Raw genomic sequence first — 23,717 nt, 5'->3', positions numbered from 1 at the left:
AAATGGCTTCCTCCACGCTGTTGATAATTCGTCGTTTTAGCAAGTTATCCCGCGTCTGAATCCGTCCTAACAGCACCCTCCACGCAAAAGCCTTGATATTAGATGGCACCGGTGCTGACCATATTAAGTTGTAAGCATAATCAGCCTCCTCCAACGATTGTACCTGCAAAAAAACATATGAAGAGTTAACTGTGTATGCCCCTTCACCCTCCAATCGCCAACTCCACTTATCCTTCTTATTTTCCACCAATTGGACCCCCTGTATTGCTGACAACAATTCCTCTTCCCACACTACCTCCCTACCCCGTAGTCCCCTTCTCCATCTAAACTCCCAGCACCACACTCCCTCCTTCCAGACGCCCATCTCTTTTATGAATCCATATTTTTGCCTTGAGAGATTGTACAGTCGAGGGAAGCGCAGCTCCAAAGGACCATTCCCAAGCCAATTTTCAGACCAGAATTTTGTAGCGTTTCCTTCGAACACTGATTTATGCAAGCAAGCATCAAACCAATGCATACCATCCCATACACACTGTGCTTTAATTTCCTTCCACCAAGGTGAGTCACCAAGCCTTTTACTTCTCTCCTTGATCACACGGCACCAAAGGCTGTCAGAATCATTGAGAAACCTCCAATACCATTTTCCTAGCAACGCCATATTAAACAAACGCCAGTCTTTGATGTCAAGACCACCATGATCCTTTGGCCTGCAAACCACTGCCCATTTAACCCAGGCTACTTTACTATTTTCCTCTACACCACCCCATAAAAACCTTCTCATGATACCAACACAGATTTTCATCATCACTCCTACCGGAATTTTGAAAAACGATAGAAAGAATAATGGCAATGCAGACAGCACACTCTGAATGAGACATATCCTTCCTCCAAAGGAAATATGTTTCTGTTTCCACGACGCAAGCCTCCCTTTCAATTTACTGATGATCGGATCCCATAATGCCAAGCTATTCGATCTACCCCCCACTGGGATGCCAAGGTAAATAAACGGAATGCTCATTACTTTACAGTGAAGTACTGCTGCAAATCTGCTCAGATTTCCCCTTTCCACTGCCACCCCTGTTACTTTGCTTTTATGAAAATTCACCTTGAGCCCCGAAATCATCTCAAAACACCTCAGTACACACTTCAGGATCATCACATTCTGCATAGATGCTTTGCCAATAAAAATAGTGTCATCTGCAAACTGAAGTATGGAGATATTTAGTTCTGAATCATCACCAAAATTAAATCCCTCAAATCTACCCACACTGACAGCTTTCCGGAAAAAGCCATTTAAACCTTCTGCCACTATCAGAAATAAGAAGGGGGACAACGGATCCCCCTGCCTTAAGCCTCTATGCATTTTGAACTCCTCACATGGGCTTCCATTCACCAGTACAGACACACTTGCAGATTCTAAGCAATTCATAATCCACCGGATCCATTTATTGCCAAACTGCATTCTCTTCATCATGTATTCCAAGAATTCCCAAGATACTGAATCATAAGCCTTCTCGTAGTCGACTTTAAAAATCATCGTTGGCTCCTTCATCTTTTTGGCAGCATGGATAACCTCATTCACCACCACCACGCTATCCAACATGTTACGACCACCCAAAAACACAAATTGATTCTCATGAATGAGCTTTGACAACACCGTTTTGAGTCGCAATGATAACAGTTTTGCAACTACCTTGTATAAACACCCAATAAGAGAGATGGGCCTAAAGTCGTTCAACCCCACTGGTGTTTTCACCTTCGGAATCAATGCAATGAATGAGGCATTACTACCTCTTGGCCATAATCCCCGGAGCCAGAACTCATCAAGTACTCTCAAAAGATCAGCCTTAAGCAAAGACCAGAATTTTTGTATAAATTTGAAATTATAGCCGTCTGGACCTGGACTTTTATCACCCCCCACACTCCCACACGGCCTCCTTGACTTCATCCTCACCAAACTGACTTGTTAAAAACTCATTATCAGCCTGAGATATCACATTAAAGGTCACCCCATCTAGAGCTGGTCTCTCCCAAGGACTTGCAGCAAACCGATTCTCAAAATATTGTTTCACCTCCGCCTTAACTCGATGAGGGTCCTCTTCCCACCTCCCTTCGACCATTAACCCAACTATAGCATTAGTTCTACGTCGCCAATTAATTAGGGAGTGAAAATACCTTGTATTCTGGTCACCATCCTTCAGCCACCTTGATCTAGATTTTTGATACAATAAAGACTCTTGAAGCTTCAGAACTGTCCAAAATTCATCAAGCAGCAGCTTTCGTGAGTCCCTCTCATCATTTGACAAACCCTCGTCTTCCTCCTTTCTGTCTAACTCATTTAGCTTCAGTACCGCACCATCCCTCCTAGTTCTCAAATCACCAAACACCTCCTTATTCCACCCCTTCAGCTTCAACTTCAAGAACTTAAGCTTTTCCTTAAGAGCAAAGGCTCCCCACCCCACCACCTGCTTTTCAGCCCAAGCCTCTTCCACAAATTTCACAAAGCCAGGATGCTCAAACCAAAAATTCATTACACGGAACGGCTTCGGTCCCCAATCTTGCGAAGATTGTCGCAAGAGTAACGGACAGTGGTCTGAAATATCACGATTAAGTCCCACCATCTCACAATTGGGCCATTGCATTAACCATTCAGAGAAGACAAGATATCTGTCAATTCTACTGCATGATTGCCCGTTAGGACGATACCAGGTAAATTTCCTTCCTGCCATCGGTAAATCAATCAATTCCATCTCCTTTATAAATAAATTGAATTCTGTAATATCTCTCCTTTGAGACCCTGATCCGGTTGCCACACCCCTTCGTTCCTCCTCCGTTCTTACTGAGTTGAAATCACCACATACACACCACACTTGAACCATGCTCCTCAGTTTCCATTGTAGTAGCTCATTCCACAAAATTCTTTTCTCCACTAGGCTGCACGGAGAATATATATTAACCACAACAGATACATCATTCATGTCTCCCCACTTTCCAACCAAGCCAATGAACCCTGCTCCTCTCACACACTCCTGTAGCACAAAACAACCCTGCTTCCATAAACAAAGTAAGCCACCTCCTCTATTGTTTGCTGGACTAGCTTGCCATTCGAATCCAGCATTCCAAAGAAGAAGAGTAAACCAAGGTTTTAAGGACCAAAATTCAAGATGCTTGAAGAGAATTTTATAGGGATGAATGATATTGAAAACCGTTTTGGTCTAATGTGCCATTCCAAACTTTATTGGTGGTCCAAAGGCTATGGCTTCATTTTCTTAGCCCAACACGAGCGATTAAAAAAAATTCGGATGGCAAATGAAAGATCACTTGCATCGGTCGTTGCAAGAAGAGAGAAGATGGCAAAGATGAGTTGAGAGAAAGTTTAAAAAAGAGTATTTTATATGATGTTCGGTGAAATAGAAATATAGAAGAAAGAAAAAAAGATGTCGAAGTAGATGCTATTTCATTTTGTTTCAATGCATAGAGAATAAAAAAAAATACTTTTTTTTGTGCCAAAAGACAAATTTTGCCTCAAATATTTAAACATGTGCACCGCTTATATAATATAAAAGTAGGATCAGATAGAAAAAAAAAAGAGTGATCGGTGCAAATTTCTTCATATAACTTGAAGAGTTAGAAACAGTTATACACACTCTGATTTCTCTCTTTTATATTGTCGCTACAACTCAAATAAGCATGAATTGAACTCATCTGCACTATCTTTTCGTTCATGAATTCTCTTGGCTCTTGCCCAACTCTTCCTTAACAAATACAGAGTAAGAAACTAATCATTAAAAGACAATTTTTGCTTCTAAATATGTAAACTTGTACTCTATTGATAATATAATAAATTGGTAAGATGATGAAAAATGTGAACGATCAATGTAAATTCTTTTGTATGACTTCAAAAATTAGAAAATTTACAGGACTCACACTCGACTTCTCTCTTTCCTATTAATCTATTATCAATACAAACCAAATGAGCATATGAATTGAACTCATCAACATTGTCTTCTCATTTATGAACGTCTCTAGCCTTACTCTTCCTTAACAAACACGGAGTAAGAAACTTAATCACCAAAAGACAAAATTTGCCTCTTAATATATAAACATGTACACATTGATAATGTAATAAATTGGATAAGATGAGGAAAAGGTGAGCAATCCGTGTAAACTTCTTCACATAACTTTTAAAATTAGAAAAATGGTTGGACTCACACCCTTACTTTTATCTTTCCTATTATCGGTACAAAGTACAAACCAAACGAGCATGGACTGAATTCATTAGCATCGTCTCTTTGCTTCTGAATCTCTCTTGCCTAACTCTTCCTTAACAAACACAGAATAAGAAACTATCACCAAATGACAAAGTTCGTATCTTTTTTAGTACATCGGAAATATAAATTGCACCTGTCAGGAATCGATCCCTGAACTTCCCCCCTACCCAACCCATATGTCCCCCAGGTCCTATCATCCGTCTCTAAATATAAACATTTACACCATTGATAATATAACAAAATGAGGAAAAAAAGAGAGTGATCGATGCAAACTTTCTTCGCATAACTTCAAAAACTAGAAAAATGACTGGACCTACACCCTAGCTTCTCTCTTTTCTTTCCTATTATCGGTACAAACCAAATGTGCATCTCTCTCATTCCTGAATCTCTCCTCCCACCCTCTCCCCAAAAGAAAATAAAAATAAAGAAAGGCTAGCCTAATAGACTTCATTAAGAAACTTAGGGTGAAAGAAATTCAAATCCATTCTAGTAATGGTGAGATTCCATTCTCTAATCATTAAAATGAATCGCACTCTCTAACTTAATGCTGTCATACAGCAGGAAATGATACTAGCACCACCTGAATTAGTCCCCACACATGAAGGGTACGTAATATGATAGCATTTCATGACAGAAAAACATGGTTGGATTAGGATAACTTAAATCTCACCTAATGACTAAAAACGAACAAGAGAGTAAAATGTAATTGAACAATCATTTGTTAGTTGGCGAGAAAAGAGGTTCAACCACACATTCATCTCAATGTCAAACTGGTTATAAGTGTACAAGATATACTATGAACTGTATAACAATAAATAGTGGGTTGCAAGAGAAGTGGACAAAGGAATCAAATAGAAATAGCGTAACAAGTAATGGTCCCCATTAATCTTCCTGATTAAAGAAGAGTACGCATTTTTAGGTCATGTTGATCATAAGTGCATACCCCACATAAATAGGAAGAAGAAAACTTGAGCTTAATCCAGCAAGTACAGCTGGACAAAGTACACAAGCACATAATACACCTCCGGGGACCTCTTGCTCATAATAAATAACAGAAGTTAACACAGAAAATAATTTCAAGTAAGTTGGTAACTTTGTTTTCACCTATACTTGCAATCTAACATTCAAATTACAAGCCAAATGGGATGATAGATAGATAGGTGAACTAATATGAGAAGCAACCTCTATCATTTGTCTTAACTGAACATATCAGCTACAATCTAGACCCAATCACCCTTAGAAACTCTAGTTCGATCGACTATTTGTTACACAACACACACCACGGATTAGAATCCTCTCTCACGTGAAAACTTCACCTGATACTGATAGTGTCATGTTAAAATTGTGCAATCATCTATCTCTTCATATCTGTTAAATAGCTGAAACCTTCTAAATACTTATAAAGAGAGAAATAGACACAAAGTTTCACATAACAGTATCATGTGACACAATAGAATCCTAATCCTATACTCAGGCTCAGCACACAAGCAAAATATTTCTCTAAGAATACATAAAAAGGGAAAACGTGGTGTTTTAAAGCTCCCGCTATGCACAATGTCCGAAGAGGGGCCGGATCCACTTTGTAGATCTAATGTAGATAGCCTTGCCTTGCATTTTTGCAAGAGGCTGATTCAACAGCTTGAACCTGTGACCAGAAAGTCACATGGCAGCAACCTTACGTTACGCCGAGGCTCACCCCCTTCTCTAAGAATGAATAACAAATATAAATTTTGACAAACGTACTACACTACTGAATAACCAAAGCAGCATACAATTGCATTCAATAAATTTATTGGTTTACATAGTTGGCTAAGAAAAAGAAAACAGAACATATCCCTGTAAGCCTACCCAGTAATCTCAAAAGCAATTTAAAATTATGGAACATGAAAAATACATCATCCAGTTAAACCATTGTTAAAAGAAAGAAACCAAATTTTCAGCTAGGGAAAGCTATCCCAACAACAACTTAGTAAATGAGGTGACTGAGCATGGAAGCACCCTTCAGCTTCAAGGGTAAGTCAGATTGTAGATACCAGCAGATTCTTCGGCTGAGTCAATCTAAAATTATCTTGGATTCTCAACAACCCATAACAGCGCAATTATAAACAAACACCCCGACATGCTCCTTCACCCCAAGTACCTGCCAATCTATGGTGCCATTCCTGACCCCTGACTTAGGACACCATGAATTTAACACAATAGCTTCACCTTCCGGACCTCTCTGTCCACCTACAACCAAAAGTCGCTCGCCACACGCCTTGAAAGCCAGGCCCCAGCCATTAGAAGAATCAGCCCGGACTGGAAGCCTTCCTAATTCATTCCATGTGTTCTTTTCCTTGTCATATTTCTTCACCATGTTAGTCACATGCTCAACTGCATATAACTGATTATCCACAACTGCCACGAGCGGAGGTGCCTGAGCACCCACATTAACATATGGATACATACCCTCTATCTTCCGCCAAATTCTCGTCTTGGGGTCATATTCTTCCCCACAAGTTAATGAAACAGTTGTGCTAGACATTCCACCAATCACGTAGAATTTGCCATCCATAAAAAAACCAGAGCACAATCTACGCGGTGTGTGCATGTTTGGTAGCAGTTCCCATGTGCCGGATGAAGAGTCATACAACTCAGCTGATTTTAGAACATTTCCGTACTTATCACTCCCCCCAGCTACAACAGCAATTGAACCAAGGCTACTAGATCCAAACAAGCAGCGAGGCTGGTTCATCTCCTGACACTTCACCCAGCCACGACAAACCAAGCTATATTTCCAGATCGCAAACTCCATCAGTTCCCGACCGAAAACCAAGAGTTCACAACCCACAGCCAAGGACTCCTTGTCTGCATGGTTAAAACACTCATCACAAGGTATCTTGGGTAACGCCATCCATTTATTTATCTTGGGGTCAAATGCAACCCATCCTCTCGGATCACAAACCATATAAACCAAATGCTCCACAGCTCCCACCTGCTTCCTCAACCCATATAGATAGCCACTATTAATCAGCTGACTGTACCTTTTATTCACACAAGACAAGGAAGCATAATCGGATCCGCTAACCCAAGCAAGACAATTCAGAGCAACATCATCAATTAGGCCAGGGAGAAGCGAATCATTTGGTTCAGGTCTAGAAAAACCATCATTCACTCCTTCCCTCCTATCCATTCTCAGAAAGTTAATCACTTTCTTTTCATCTTCCTGCAAAGAACAATAATCCAACCGTAATTTCTTCAACATGTCAAAGAATCTTCAGCACATCCCACCCAACAACAAGCAGATGGAAAATCAACCTTGAAAAGCAGAAGCAAAGACCACTATTATTCCATTAATTCATTCCTTCATGTATCTCCTATCTATAGTATACCAATAAAAATTTATTCATTCCAGTATCTGTATGTCACCAATCTCTATTCAATTAATTAGGAATCTGTTATTGCCTTATGCTAAAAAAAATCACTTCACCCAACTTGCACATAAACATGAAAATCACAACCTCCAATTAAAACAGAAACAGAGAGAAAATCAAGGGTTCAATACCAAATGAATCACCAGCAGCAAGATTCAAAATTGAAACTCTCCCTGCAAATTTCCAGTTTCAAGGACCCAGAAGAACAATCTGCAAATTCACCACAACAACAAATAAATTAATCAACTTTTCTCCAAAAAAATCAAATCTGAGCAAAAGGGTATTCTCCGATCCAATTCAATAACCAGTTACTAGCGGATTCGGATCCAAAACAAACAAAAAAACAATCATTTTTTTCCTGAAAGATTCTAGAGAAGATTGGGAATATGAATGTGAATGATGGGTACCTGGAAGTGAAGAGAAGGGGTAGATCTCAGAAATGGATGTGGGAGGCGGTGAAGCATGTTGCTGGAAACGCAAAACAACGTAGACTTTAGAAAGATAGATAGAAAAGAGATAGCTTGCAAATTTGGACTGCAAATGACTGTGGAGGTACTTTGTGAGTTACAGAGACAACTTATAACATAGAATTGTTCTTGTTTTGCAGTTATGCCCTTGATTTTTTGGTGTAATCTCATTTTGGTACCTTACTTTATTTGGAGTATTGTTTTTCCTGCTTTTGTCCTGTAGTTTAGAAGATTATACAATGGAAATGAAATTATGATTTTTAAACATCATACTAAAAAATAAACAATTTATTTTGTTCGGAATTAAAAATAATAACGTTGTTTCAAAAAAAAAATAATAATCACTCATGTGTTTTTTGTCCGCTAGCTTAAATTTTTGAGATAATTAATTGTTTAATATGGTATTAGATTCTTTGTGATTCAAGAGTTCGATCATTGTCGTCCTCAATTCTTTTCATAAAGAAATATTGAATTTCAGCATATTGTACAATATTCATGTTTCAAGCTTCGAATCTCAACTCTTGTGAATAGAGAAAAGTTATTAACCAGCCCCCTACCGCTTAGTGCGCTGACCGTGGGCGCGAATGATTAGTCTCACGGTTGTCGGTTGTGGGGATACCTTAGTCAAAACAAAAAAAATATTCATGTTTCAAGCTTAAAATAACTCATGTTAGGAGCGGTTAGAAATAATAATATAAAATTATTTTATATGTAGTCCTAATGTTATATTCTCTTGATTACTCTACTTTCTTAAAAATATTTCTAGATAGTATATACTAATTGAAGAAAGAATTAAAAAAATTCACACTTTTTTGTAAACAAAATTTTTACACTTTCAATATAGAATAAATTTTGACAATTTCAAAAAAATATAGAATGATTTTTTCATTTTATATTTTGACGTTAAATGTATTAACTTTTCATTTAATATTTTCTTTTTTTTATATCGAAAATATAAATTTCTTCCTCTAGAGATTGATCTCTAGACCTTCCCCCCAACTCATATGTCTCAGAATTTATAACAATTTAAACTATTATTGACATTTATTACATCTCTTTCATATCTATTTTTTTATTTGGAATGTCAGCATCCAAATGGGAAGTCCAACAACCATTTTTATTATAATGAGTTTTTTTGCAGTGTTTGAATTATTTTAAATTTTTTATTTTATTCCTAAGATATGGGTATGCTATTTATCATTTTATTTTTTTTATAATATGAAAAAAAATTAATTTGATCTAGTTTTGACATTCATTTCTTTTTGTTGTGAACAATGGTTTGATAATTGGAGTACAAGATAATTTATAAAGTTTAATGTGTTGAAACCTAATTTCAAAAAAAGAAGTGTTGAAACTTGAAACCTAAAAAAAATGTGTTGAAAGTTGAAACCTTCGTTATAATGTAACGAAAAAAAAACCTACGTTATATACGGTTAAACAATCTTCACTAATTGAACCGAAAGATGTTTTTTTCAACTAATTCTGCAGATTTTGACTGATTTTGTATAAATTTGACCTGGTTAAGCCGTGTGATTAAGTTCAAAACTTGAACGAGTCAATGGTCGAAAGTTGTTAATTAGTGGGTTTGATTCAATTTTCAAAACATGTGTAATTGATGAAATCAAGCTGGTCAGCGGTCAGAGTTACACGTTTAATTGGTAGGGCTGCGTTTAATGTCAGCCAATATTGTTAGGTAAATTATCAGATTACAGCAATCAATTTTTAACAGTATGCTATAGACATTGTATTATATGATTAGACTTGACGATGGTCTTTTGATCTTATCTCAAACACAGAAGTGGGGTGGGTAAATTATTTTTAAAATCATCAATTTTAATCTTCACATTATTTTTTTATAATGAGAAATCAAATAACAGAAAAACACAACTAAACAAAAAGGAAAAAGTTTGGTTCACCACCCAAATACACACACCTGGTATGAGATAGGACTAAAAGAGAGAAAAAATGTCCAATGCCTAACCCGAAAGCATAGAATCACTATCATTATTTGTTCGACGACTCAACAACAATGTAGAATTGAGTTTCTTATCCGGTGGATCGATCTGATCTTTGGAAAGGGTTTTCCCTATTAAGGAGGTGGATCCATTTCGGATGCTTAATTTAGATATAGCAATCTACAGATTAGGATATGAATGTGCTATTGTCGCGATGAAATTTTGATACCATTTTTCAGTAAATCAAATAGAATTGATTTTTGTGCTACTTCGCTCATTGTCCAATTCAAACTTATTTGTAGGGATCGCCTCACTTGCTCATGAACCACTGCATTTCTAGAAAAAGATAATTTAATTTAAATAGGGACTAGAACAAAAAGATAAAGGTGGACGAACCTAAGTTTTCACGATAGAAATATATGATGAGTGATGTACAATATGAAAATAAGAGAGAATATGTACATGATAAGCACGATTTATAAGAAAACTAACCCAGATCTATATGTAACTACTCACTAGTAATGAAACCTCCATGCAAAGAACACCCAAATCTAAATTAGCTTGCAAGTACGCTTGACATTACTGACTTGAATTTTTGTTAGTGACATCATCATTTAACATAGATGTGTCGATGATAATGACTGAATATCAATATTTTTATATTGGAGAGGCACAAAATTTATGCATAAAATTTGTAGGAACTAAAACCAATTTTACTATATTTTACATAACTAAAAATATATTTAACACTTTTAAAAAAAATATTAAAACTTATCAACTTTATCATTAAACTAAAATTAGTCTACCAAAAAAATTAAAAATAGTTACTAATAGATTTATAAATCCAAGAAAAAATATTTTTTTTTGGTACATAGAAAAAATATTATTTAGATCATTATAAAAAAGTATTTGTTTTAATGTTATTAAATTTTGGATCATTATTTTATGACTGACACATACCCCTCAGTCTGTCACTAATTGAGGTGATTCCTTTTTTTTTTGCCGCTATACTCTCACCCTTTTGCAACATCAGCATATAAGTTGTTCCTATCACTTCTTTTATTCCTTACACTTTTTTTATATCTAAAATCAAGAAAAGAACCACTAAAGATAAAGATTTATTTATACAAGTTAAACATTTTTTTTTAGCAATAATGATTTTTGTACATGAGGATCAATCAGTACACGCAAATTGCAGCGTTTTTTTACCAGTACAATTTACAAAGTATCTAAAAAAATAAAAAAACAGTTTTCTAGCAGTTTGGCGTACTCGCAATGATCCGATTACAAGAGCGGAGCTCTACCAACTGAGTTATATTTCGCGAGAGAATTGTATTTAATTTGCGGGAATTTTAAAACCCGCTAAACATTTTCTTTTTATTGAAGTTTTCTGATGGTGGTTTACAAATCTTGTCTACACTGCCATAAAATTGATTTATCTCTTAGGGCTCGTTAGGCACGCCGTATTAGGCATGATAGTATAAGCTTATACAATACATTATGAGTTTATCCATTGTTTGGTGATGACATTGTATTGTATAAGTTTATCCATCAAAATCCCCTTATACGTTAAAATGACGTATTATTTAATCCATCATGTGAGTGATGGATAAGGCATGATAAGGTTGTGACGTATAAGTCACCATCACCACCACCCTCTATTGCTGCCAACTTACACCACCATTGGCACCACCACCACCACCACCACCACCACCATCCGAACACCGCCGCCGCCGCCACCACCGCCCTACCGTCACCACTGGTGTTGCCACCACCACCACCACCGCCGCCCTACCGCCACCACCACCATAATCGCCGCCACCACAACCCTATCGCCACCACCACCATAATCGCCGCGACCACCGACACCACAACCACCACCCTATCGCCACCACCACCACCACCACCACCACCATTGCCTCCACCCTCCACTGTAGCCGCCACCGCCTTACCACCACCACCACCACCCTATCATCACCACCACCACAACCACCATCGCTGCCACCACCACCACCAACCTATCTCCACTGTCACCACCACCGCCACCAATACCAACCTACCACCATTGCCACCACCACCACCAACCTACCACTACTTTCATCACCACCGCCACCACCGTTATAATCACCTCAATATTTGATTTTTATTTTATATCATTATTCAATACTTCATTAAACATAAAATTGCATTAATTTAAACGATATGGTAAATTATACAGTGTATGTCCAAACGCTGGATAGTATAAGAAAGTTATCAGGGCTTATACTATCAGGCCTAATACTATCAGGCATTATACTATCAGGCCTTATACTATACGTCGCACCAAACGGACCCTTAAAACACGTAGGTCAGAAGTAGTATGTCGCAGTAAACCAGGATTATATATCAAGACTACTTTTCTAGAGAGTAAAGTCTAACAATAACAGCAATTTATGTACATTGTTGACAGTGTTGTTGCCGTGTGAAACTCCAAATAGGGAGAGAAGAAAAAGCAGCTTGTAATATTTAGCCGAAAGAACCTTTTCCTTGTACCCAAAACGCACGTTTGTAAGAGAGACGTGGAGAATTGAACTTGTTAGTTATACTTGATCAACAGATTGAATTTTTAAGTCAAATGGGAAAATCAATCACAAATATAAAAAACTATACACACATATATATATATATATATATATATATATATATATATATATGCTTTAGCAGCATGATGACGATAACACCGCCAGAAAAATGCCTCTACTTTTGTCGCGTTCCGTGGTTAACAAGATTTTTTCAATGCAGAGTACGACGCGTATACGACAACAAGAATTTTTTTTCCACCATTATAATATTAGTTGCAATAGCTTTTTTTGGTGTGAGATTCTGTTTGTGTAAGTTGCAAATAGCTTTTTGAGTTGGAACTTAAGTGTAATCTGGGCAATGTGCATTAAGTACAATTGTGTTCTGCTTTACCTGACTCAAGTTTTTAAATAGAAAAGCTTGTTTCATGTGCATATGCATTTAATTAAAGTTTAATGGAAGTGATTAGATCTTGAACTGTATGGACCGTAAGCATTTTTTTATTCCAGATTATTTAATGTATTTCACAATCGATAGTCATGAGACTAATCTCTCATTCCAGTCAGCACAATAAGCGGTAAGAAGCTGACTGAGCAAATGAAATGAAGGTTTGAATCAACATTATTTGAATTAACTACAAATAAAGGCTTAAGATATCTTTCTTTTCAATGTACTACTGAAAATTATTTGATTTTAAACATTTTTTTTCCTTAAGTTCATATATTTTTGAAAAGGTTATAGTTTACTCTTAGAGAACAACCAACACGCAAGAAAAAGCTATTTAGAAGACTGAAATGTATTAAAAAAATCTAAATACTAGTAGTTTTTTTCATTGCATGTCATGAAAATATTTTGGAAGCGAGGCCAGGGGCAACGGTAAAATTAATGTCATATGATTTTGTTGTCACGTATTTGATCATGTGTTACGAACCAAATATCCTAAAAGCTTAAGTTGTTAGGTATAAGACATATAGATTTATATATTTTTGTATTATTAACATGTCCCCTCACGCAATAACTCACTTAGGCTTGAAGCATAACAATGCACATGCCTACATACGTTATGCTGAAAATTCAATTTTTCATTAGAATAATAAGGGCAACAAAAATCGAATTCTAGATCAATTGATCGTCCGTAGAAGCTCTTATACCATGTCATGAACCAGTTATCTCTAAATCTTAAATTATTGAGTAAATAATACATGAATGATTGTATATTATATATTATATTTCTAACATTGAAATCAACCTCTTGCAAGATTCCCTGCATTAAATCCCAAAGTGAGTCCGGCCCTTCCAAAACCTCGCACACAGCGGGTGCTTGTTGGTTGTTGTACATAGCGGGTGTTTTATAGCACCATGTTTGCCTTTTTTTCGGACTTAATAGGAAAAGACGCAAAACGTAGAAAATAAGATAGGGTGGAAATGAGATAAAAAAAATAAAGCAAACCGTGAAAGAATCCAACCATTGGTTCTCACATGAACTGAAATATTATATTTCAAAAGCACAGGAGATTAAGTCAAATAACAAATAAAAGGGGGATGAAAGACTAAAACCAATAATTCAAATAATACAATGATAAAAATATATTTAAGACTGAAAATAATTTTCGACAAAATTATAGTAGTAAAATTGAGTTAAAGATTAAGTTTTTTTTTTTGAAAGTTAAAGATTAAGTTATTTATGTTTGAATATTTATGAAAAAATATTTTATATAGAAAAATATTGAAAAGTCAACATAAAAATAAACACTTTTAGCTTGAAAACATAATTAATTTTGGAGTATGAATTAAAAAACATTAAAATACCCAAAAATTAATTCAGATAAAATAAAACTTTAACACTAATAAATATGAAACCAAATATACTTATAAAGCTCGGGGAAAAGGTAGGCAATTACATCGTTTAGTTTAACAGAATATTTGTATCAATGACAATCACAGAATGGAGTATAGAATATAAGAAAACTTCAGTTTGTGTAGAATAGAATAATTTTATATATTCTACACCTGCGTTTTGAGACACGTTATTATCTGCATTAAGGAAAAAGAATAAGAATACAGTTGGCATGATAAAGACATCGGGTCCGCATAGGTTAGGCAAGAATACAACACTGTATGATAAGGACCTTAGCCGCTTTATTAATTTGATAATCAAAGCTTATGTTAACTGTTGGATCACGAAATGTTTTGGTTAACATAACACACCAAGTGATGTAAATTCATTGAACACGAATCATAACATAAGACTCAGGGCCGTTTGATGCGACGTATAGTATAAGGCCTGATAGTATAAGAACTGATAGTATTAGGCCTGATAGTATAAGCCCTAATAACTTTCTTATACTATCCAGCGTTTGACCATACTCTGTATAATTTACCATATCGTTTAAATTAATGCAATTTTATGTTTAATGAAGTATTGAATAATGATATATAATAAAAATCAAATTTGGAGGTGATTATAACGATGGTGGCGGTGGTGATGGAAGTGGTGGTAGGTTGGTGGTGGTGGTGGCAATGGTGGTAGGTTGGTGGCGGTGGTGGTGGTGGTGACAGTGGAGATAGGTTGGTGGTGGTGGTGGCAGCAATGGTGGTTGTGGTGGTGGCGATGATAGGGTGGTGGTGGTAAGGCGGTGGCGACTACGGTGGAGGGTGGAGGCAATGGTGGTGGTGGCGGCGATAGGGTGGTGGTTATGGTGTCGGTGGTGGCAATAGAGTGGTGACGACGATTATGGTGGTGGTGGCGATATGGTGGTGGTTGCGGTGTCAGTGGTGGTGGTGGTGGTGGCGGCAACACCGATGGTGGCGGTGGTGACAGCGATGGTGGTTGTGGTGTTGGCGATGATAAGGTGGTGGTGGTGGTGGTGGTGGTGGTGGTAAGGCGGTGTCGGCGACGGTGGAGGGAGGAGGCAATGGTGGTGGTGGTGGCGATAGGGTGGTGGTTGTGGTGTCGGTGGTGGCAATAGAGTGATGGCGGCGATTATGGTGGTGGTGGCGATAGGGTTGTGGTGGTGGCGATAGGGTTCTGGTGGCGGCGATTATGTTGGTGGTGGCGGCAACACCAGTGGTGACGGTAAGGCGGTGGTGGTGGCGGCGGCGGCGATCAGGTGGTGGCGACAACACCAGTGGCGGTGGTGGTGCCAATGTTGGTGTAAGTTGGTAGCAATGGAGGGTGGTGGTGATGGTGACTTATACGTTACAATATTATCATGTTTTATCCATCACTCACATGATGGATTAAATAATACGTCATTTTAACGTATAAGAGGACTTTGATGGATAAGCTTATACAATACAATGTCATCACCAAACAATGGATAAACCCATAATGTATTGATAAGCTTATACAATCATGCCTAATACGACGTACCAAACGAGTAATATATAAATACATTGAACATAAATCATAACATGCTTGAGCAACTCATTTTAAGCGTGAAAAACTGTATACAAGAGAGCACCTAAACACGAAATGTAACTTCACAACACAAATATGGAAAATAATTGTCTCACGCTCACATCCCCCTTTTGAGGTATAGCATATTAGAGAGAGACAATTTTTATACACTCACCCACCTTTGCTTACCCCCTATAATATTTTTTTCCTATTACGTCACTCATTATATTTCTCTGGTGATAATCGAAGTTAGCAAGTGGTTTTAGTTAGTTAGAGGGTGAGAGGAAATGTTATAAATATGTGATAGTTAGTGAAAAATATAATTGAGGATCATCTGTAATTAGAAATTAGGAAGAGGTGTTGAGCTGAGTCCCTCAAAATACTCCGCAACCATTGTAGTTTCTACTCTTGAATAACAATTTCCCTCTTCTTGGTGGGTATTTGTAATTTGGTATAATAGCCTTCCACCATGTCTCTCAATTGTAAACGTGCGACGAGATGGTAATGTCGACATTGCCGTGTATGCCCAAGACTAGTCAAAGGGCTAATGTATAGCCAGCCTGTGAATGCTCGGGCTGTAGAGCATGATTGGGGATGTAAGGATCCAATTGTAACTTGTAAGGTAGGGATCCCACATTGAAAGTATTAGATTCTGGGCTCTCCAACTAGTTATTATCTCCAAGGCTAGTTTTTATGGTATGGTTCTCTCAAGGTTCTTATATCAATTGATAGGTACCAACTAAGAAGAAGAAAACTGATATTATTCAGGAATAGAAACTACAATGGTTGCAGAGCTATTGTAGAGCCTCAACACCTCTTCCTAATTCCCATTTTACAAATGATCCCCAAAAATGATATTTTTCACTAACTATATCTTAATTAAAACGTGTCCTCTCTCACCCTCTAACAAACTAAAACTACATCCACTAGCTAACTAATAGCTAACTATGGTTATCTATCACTCTCTCACTCTAGCTGAAGGTGGAAATGTGAGATGAATGAAACATTAGTGGAGAGTGAAAAATTAAGCTTTAAATTTCCCTCTCCCTCATTTTACCATAGAAGGAAGGGGTGCAAGTATATAGCATAACAAATTTAGGTGAGAAAAATATAAAAGCACATTAAACATGACTTGGCTATTAATCGTTGGCAAGATGAGGCGTATTTTCTTAAATTCCAAAGACTCCTTCAAGACTTCCTCAATAACCATAACATACCTCCGTGGGGTCAAAAGGGGAAAATTTTGAATGGGCCATTTCACTGTTCTACACATAAAGATGTCCAACTTAAAATAATTTAGTCAGTATGTATCAAACAAGCACATTGCTCTCATCAGATCCATAACTCTCCAGGCTATGGCGTTGGCACCAACATGAGTACTCAGCAATTGGTCCATCATTTCCAATAACCCAGGCGTGGTTCGCGACATCGCCTAATGTCATCCTTAGTTTTGGGTCTGCAGAACACAAAGTTCAATTGAGAAACATAAGATGATGATAGCCCTTGACCAAAAAAAAAAGATGATGATTATAGCTCCCCCCCCCCCTCCAAATAAAATTAGGATGCTAAAGAAGTTTGCTTGTAGGTAGACGAATAGCCAAATATTGTAAATTGACAGTGATGCTTGTAGGTAGACGAATAGCCAAATATTGTAAATTGACAGTGATGAGATATGAGTCTTTTAATAGGAATTAACAGAAATGTCATGAAAAGATGAATGGCAAGTACCTTTGCAAAGCAATCCTTCCATTAAATTCTTTAACTGTGGGTCAATGTCATCAGGGATTATAGCAGGATTATTGACTATCTGGATAAGGAAGAAACCCATGCTCAGATTTATGTAGTGTAAGCTGAGAACATGTAACATGAAGTCTAGGAAATCATACAAGGGGGTAAGAAGTTAATGTATTTCTTCTTACTTTGTCATATGTATCTTGAAGTGTGTCTCCGAGAAACGGGTATTCCCCCAATATCATACAGTACAAAGTAACTCCCACTGCCCACGTATCTGAAGCTTTGCCATTATACGTAAGGCCTAAATAATATCAAACAAAACTGCACTGAAAAAATGCTCTTTCATAGATTCCACAGAGAAAAAGTGTCTTTCAAGCTTGAAAAGAAAAATTTAACCTAAACAACATTCTGGTGCAGTGAAAACAGGAGTGCCAGGTGATCGGCGAAGTTCATCATTACCATCCTGCAAAATGGAAGAAAGTATAGATTTCATATTTATTGCTAGGATATATATTAGTACCAATGTAACGTCTAACTCAGGAAGAACTGTACATTAGTGTGTGAATGTGCTTTACATAGAAAACATTAGTTAGGCCAAACTATAATCTATGATTAATAAGTCAACTTCCTAGGTCCAGATCCCTACCCTCAGATTAGTTAAATTCTTTTGTTATAACTATCTAGCATTGAAGGAAAATTAAGCGTTGAAATTACTGAGCCAGAATCTATTTTTAAGAGAGGGGTCTGAGAACAATCAAGATTTTGCTGGTCAGGGTGGCTTGCCAGAATAATTTATTTCCCCTGCCCATGGATCTTTGGAGGGGTAACATGGATAATATTTCATGTTAATGTTTTGGAAGAGCACGATATTAGCACAACAAAGCAAAAAATAACAAGACAAGAGGGTTCTATATAAAGCTTGTCTGATCCTTTGGGTAGAATGGTTTGAGCCGCCCTTTCAAAGTTATCAACTATATTAGGCCTGTTTGTCTTACATACAAACCATGCCAACAGAAAAAACATAAATACCTATGTAAATTTGGCCTCCAAATGTACACAGATGAGACGGAAAATTTATCTTCCTATCAATGGCAGTTTGTGTGAGTATCTTAAACAAACAGGCAGTATGTAATCGACACGTTAATCATTTTTAAGTTTCAAGTAAAGTATTCAAAAGGTGCATTTATCAGCTTTCAATTTCACACAGAAGTTAATGTGGGTCTCATGCTGTAAATTTCAAGTCTCGCAAAATAATATCAGAGAATCTGAGTAAAGTCATCAACTTTCATATCTATCAAGCATCAATTAGTCCAGTAATTACATTACCTCAAAAGCTTGGCTGACACTGAAATCCCCTATCTTTACTGTGCCATGACGGGTGATCAACAGATTATCAGGTTTTATATCTCCATGAACTATGTTCTACAATTCAAACAAACCAATAGAGAATTACCAATGTAACATGGTCAAGCTATTTCAAAGCATAAGATGAATGAGCCTAAGCATAAAAACTAGATATGTTGGTTAACAAGTTTTTGAAGTATGTATATCTAATATCATGTATTTCCATTGGTATGCAAAAATTGTACGTGTAGACAACTTCAGACGAAAAAATAAAATTAAGGCAAACAACTAATTTGAAGAGGTTGAAGGAAAATGTGCATCAACCTACACGTTATCTAGCTAATAAAATTGCAACAGCGTCTAGCTCTGTTATTTCTATAAAAATTCATAAAATTGTGAAATAAATACATTAAAATTAAAATAACTTGAAATATTAAAATTATAAGCATATGATGGAAGGTATAAATAAGACTGTGGTTAGTGTGCGTGTGTGAGGGGGAGGAGGGGAGAGAGAGAACTTAGTCAACATTAGTTGAGAGATAATACATGAGCATGAAGATACATTAATCCCGGGACTATATCACGCAAATATTTCCTAGCAGACTCTTCACCTAAGGCAGAAGAACGACCTGTTCCCTCACAAATCCATTTGCCTTCCACATACTCTAGTACTGTACAATAAAAAATAGCAGTTCAGAATAAAACTTAAAAAAGATTCTTATTCAAACTTCAGTTTCAAATATAAATGTAGAAATTCAGGAGAAGCCGTCAATCACTAAATAACAAAACCATGAAGAAACTAGTAAGGAGTACCCATTAAGAAGTCATCTGACTCTGGGTCATCAATCACCTCAATGAGATTGACTATATTAGGATGTTCTATCATTTTCATAATCAGCACCTGAAAATAAAGTACATGTCTTTTAAACTATAGGACCAATGTAAGTAAAGAAAATCTAAAATAATTTAGTTACGAGAACAATAAATCATAGAAAGCACAAACCAAGAAACAAAATACAAGTGAAATCTTTGGCAAAAAAATGTAACATAGAATTAAAAAAATTACGAAAAGAAAAATAAGAATTTTATTCACTAAAACAGAAGTATAAACATGTTACTGTGCAAAAATATAGATTCCATAAGAACAGAAATTGAAATGAAGAAGCTGCAAATTAAGTAATAGTTTCCATACACTGCTAGTGGATATAAACTGCCATGTGAAACACTAGATGTTAAAAGTTCTGTGTGAAAACTGAAAACAAAAAAGTTGGTGACACTAAAACAGGCTCCTGATAGATCAAATAAAATCATAAATACCATGTTTTCATACTACTCTTTCGATACATAATCAAATGGTTACTATGTAATAAGCAGTTCGCCGACCAAATTTGATATATTCACCCTTGATAACACTTCTAGCATGAATTACGATCTAAGATATTAACGTGAATAAGTCAATAACCCTGATCACGGTATGGAGCAACCTACCATAACAGCATATTGTTCACAAAAAATGATGCTAAAATGAAATATACCTCACGTAGGACATCAGTCATGGCTGTCTCAGATGGTGCAACTCGAAGCTTCAGTAAGTGAGACTTATGAAAGGCCTGTGGTTCAAAAGATTTAACCCCAATAAATGACAAGCAGTGCCCTTATCTGACCTGATAATAACATTGCACACATGCATTTTGCAGTGAGCCTTTGAATTATTTTTATGTACTTTTTAGTCTCCTACTAAAATAGAGTCGGTAATTTCTCAGTCACATTAGCTAGTCCAACAATCCATGTATGCCACACTCCCCTATTATCAGATTCAGGAACAATAACTTTTGAGTTTTTTTTTTTTAATATTATTTAGCTGTTAAAAAAAACCCTCCTACATCAAGTTATCTGCCTGCTCACACCAAAAAGGGCACTTACCTTAATTGCATAATGTTTTCCATCAATAGAGCTTCGATAAAGAACCTGCAGTGCATATAAGGGAAGGGGCTCAGCAAAGCAAGTTAATTGAGAACAGGAAAGCATAATTCCACAAACACTACACTTACCACTTTGCCGTAGCTACCAGAGCCAATCTTGTACTCTCGAATATATTCATTTACCATCCTGTTCCCATCTTCATCCTGAAAAGGGTGACAAAATTTAAATAAAAGGTTGTGGCAGAAAAGATATATCCAATACAATAAAGAAGTTTTGCCTGAATACAAATAAGTGAAATAACCATTCAGATAGGTTTAGACACATTGAACTTAAAATCTGAGCAACTTAACATCAAGACCAACATGCAGGATATAAAATTTACTCCCACAGTTACCTCGGAGCGAACAAGTTTGGTGGTCTCCTTAACAGGATATCGCCTACAGACCATGCCATTTTCTGCTCTATAGTTCAAAATTTCCTCAGAACGATTGGGCATATTATGCGCCTCACTACTCTCATCTCCACTGGTGGTGTGACTGGTAACATCACCACTGTGTGAGCCCTCATCACCGTCAGTTTCTCCATCCATCAGTGGATGGGGAAGAAAACTGTTGATGCCACGTCTAGTCCGTCGGCGTCTTTGTTTTTTGTCGAACCCGAAGCAACTGAAGCAGCCCATCATTTTGGAAAATGAAAAACTCCTATACTCTTCCATCACAGCACCAATCTGATTCACCTCAAACGGCCAAATCAATTATCCTAATAACTAAGTTTTCCGCTGACCCTGCAAATGGTTTCCACAGCAAAAATCTCAGCAAATATGTATCACCTGAATTGTTAGGATTAAACACAAAATAAGATTGTACAAGCTCCTAAATGGGAAGATGATTACCTGATATGAGAGGAAGGGAAGGGCTTCAAGCCCTGATTGACATTGCTATTCTAATGGATGCCATTCAGCTAGGTGGAGAAAATGGCTAGAGAAACTCAAGCCACTATGATTCACTCCCAACATCGCGATAGCTCCAGTTTCTAACAACGGTTGCAGGCTCAGCCCACAACTCACCACCAATAATTCGTTGACCTTTTTCCATGAACAGGGACAAGGAAAATTTTCAATTTCCAAATTAAAAATACAAAAGATAAAAAGACAAGCTACCCATTATTTAACTAACATTGAATATTGTGGAAAATTGAAAAAGAGACAAAATTGATCATAAAAACCATAATCTTCAGAAGCCATCAAAGAGAAACATCAACATCAGAAGCTATCATACGGAGAAAAAAAAGTTGAGCAATTTACTTTATTTTTTGGTGGAGAATGACAAGATGGAAGGACCCTTTATCTGCAGCTCCAAAAGCGTGAAACTTAAAGCACCAATTGGAGTGAAAAACGAAACCCTAACTCCAAATTTCAATCGAGAATGAAGATGCAGTTACCCCCAGAAGCGAATCGAAAACAAAATCGCAATTGAAATTGTGAACGAGGAGGAGAAATCGTTGGAAGGAGGAACAAGAATGCAGAGAAACCCTACGTGGGAGAAATCAATTGGGATTTGGGAATGGGAAGAAGAAGGGTAGCAGAGAAAAGAGGATGGAAAATTTGAAGGGTGGTTGTGAACAAGAAAAATGGGTGAATTTAAATAGAGCAAAATTTGAAAAATGGGAATATTAGAAGGACATTTTAGCAAATAAAATATTTGACTATATATTCTCAAATTTAGAAGGAAAGTACAATTGTACATTTCAATTGGCAATGGTAACAGGTTGGCCACGTTGGGATCACTCGTTTTCAAACTATAAATATACATAAATATAACTTCTGCTAGCACAAGACAGAAGGACTACCTCATTATCAAACTATAAATGCATTTTTCTCAAAGATAACCAAATTGATGTTTCTTGTTCTTAGGGCAATTCTGTTAAAAAAATGTTGTTACAAAAATCCAAGTTAATCTGATAATACATCAGATGTTTCAAGTATTTGTTAAGTTTGTTACAAATCAATGTGAACAAATTTATTTGACTCTACTACCAACATGTGTAATTTGGATATTTGAATATATCTTTCTCACACCCTTAAACAACATATCATTTAGTAAAATTTATGCTTTGATCATGTTTCTACAGAGTCCCCCAACGGTTGCCCGATTCAACTAATAAAGTGTAGCATAACTGGTAGATAGTTAAGCTCTTTAAACATCTAGTCTATGGTTCGATTCATGTGCGGTGTGTATGAATAATGATTTGTTGGGAGAGACCTACCCACCTAATGTGATCTCAGAACTTCGGATAATTAATCTCATGACTGCCGACTGTGGAAATACCTTAGGAAACAAAAAAACGGTAGCCCGACCTAAAAGAATGAATCACCCTCAGAGCCCAATAAACACAAGATTTAAGGACTTGAGGGGCAGTGTGTTGATCGAGCTCCCTCAAGGGTTAAGGGCTTGAAGAGCTATGTGTCTACCAAGCTCCTCAAGGGTAACCCACTCAAGAGAACAACCCTAGTTAGTGGACTTCGAGGCACATAACTCATGATTAAATACTTGATTTTAAATAGTCGTTCGTAACCTCTATGGCTATTAAGACAATAATTTAGCCCTTTAATGAACTAGTGCACTACACCATGTAACCCCAAAATAGCTAGG

General features: G+C 36.8%; 2 protein-coding genes across 3 annotated transcripts; both read right to left on the bottom strand.

Moving 5' to 3' along the window:
- Positions 1–6,026: 6,026 nt before the first annotated feature.
- Positions 6,027–8,249, bottom strand: LOC130746209 (F-box/kelch-repeat protein At5g60570). Of its 2 annotated transcripts, none has more exons than XM_057598762.1 (3): positions 8,092–8,249; positions 7,816–7,894; positions 6,027–7,568 (listed from the first exon to the last, which is right to left on the bottom strand). In XM_057598762.1, exon 3 carries the CDS (start codon positions 7,513–7,515, stop codon positions 6,349–6,351), a length of 1,167 nt encoding a protein of 388 aa, XP_057454745.1. In that variant the 5' UTR covers positions 7,516–7,568; positions 7,816–7,894; positions 8,092–8,249; the 3' UTR covers positions 6,027–6,348. The 2 variants fall into 2 exon arrangements, with proteins under 2 accessions (XP_057454745.1, XP_057454746.1); XM_057598763.1 differs by having other exon boundaries at positions 6,027–7,476.
- Positions 8,250–17,165: 8,916 nt separating this feature from the next.
- LOC130746208 (serine/threonine-protein kinase GRIK1-like) lies at positions 17,166–22,690 on the bottom strand. The gene is made up of 13 exons (XM_057598761.1): positions 22,370–22,690; positions 21,959–22,150; positions 21,461–21,850; positions 21,195–21,269; positions 21,067–21,111; positions 20,679–20,753; positions 19,957–20,044; positions 19,690–19,814; positions 19,126–19,221; positions 18,196–18,262; positions 17,985–18,100; positions 17,794–17,872; positions 17,166–17,521 (listed from the first exon to the last, which is right to left on the bottom strand). The coding sequence occupies exons 3-13, from the start codon at positions 21,779–21,781 to the stop codon at positions 17,376–17,378; spliced, it is 1,233 nt and encodes a 410-aa protein (XP_057454744.1). The 5' UTR covers positions 21,782–21,850; positions 21,959–22,150; positions 22,370–22,690; the 3' UTR covers positions 17,166–17,375.
- Between the last annotated feature and the right edge of the window lie 1,027 nt (positions 22,691–23,717).

This window comes from Lotus japonicus, chromosome 3 (assembly GCF_012489685.1).
Source record: "Lotus japonicus ecotype B-129 chromosome 3, LjGifu_v1.2".
In the NCBI taxonomy this organism is placed as follows: Eukaryota; Viridiplantae; Streptophyta; class Magnoliopsida; order Fabales; family Fabaceae; genus Lotus; species Lotus japonicus.
Note: the sequence above shows the minus strand (reverse complement) of the source record. Positions and strands in the feature narration are given on the sequence as shown.

Excerpts from the sequence above, each read along its gene's own strand:
- LOC130746209 (XM_057598762.1), bottom strand. The coding sequence starts at position 7,515 with ATGTTGAAGAAATTACGGTTGGATTATTGTTCTTTGCAGGAAGATGAA.
- LOC130746208 (XM_057598761.1), bottom strand. The coding sequence starts at position 21,781 with ATGGAAGAGTATAGGAGTTTTTCATTTTCCAAAATGATGGGCTGCTTC. Across the intron at positions 20,754-21,066 it reads GAAAACATTATGCAATTAAG|GCCTTTCATAAGTCTCACTT; the intron begins GTAAGTGCCCTT and ends TTTGAACCACAG. Across the intron at positions 17,522-17,793 it reads GGAAGGATTGCTTTGCAAAG|ACCCAAAACTAAGGATGACA; the intron begins GTACTTGCCATT and ends TGTGTTCTGCAG.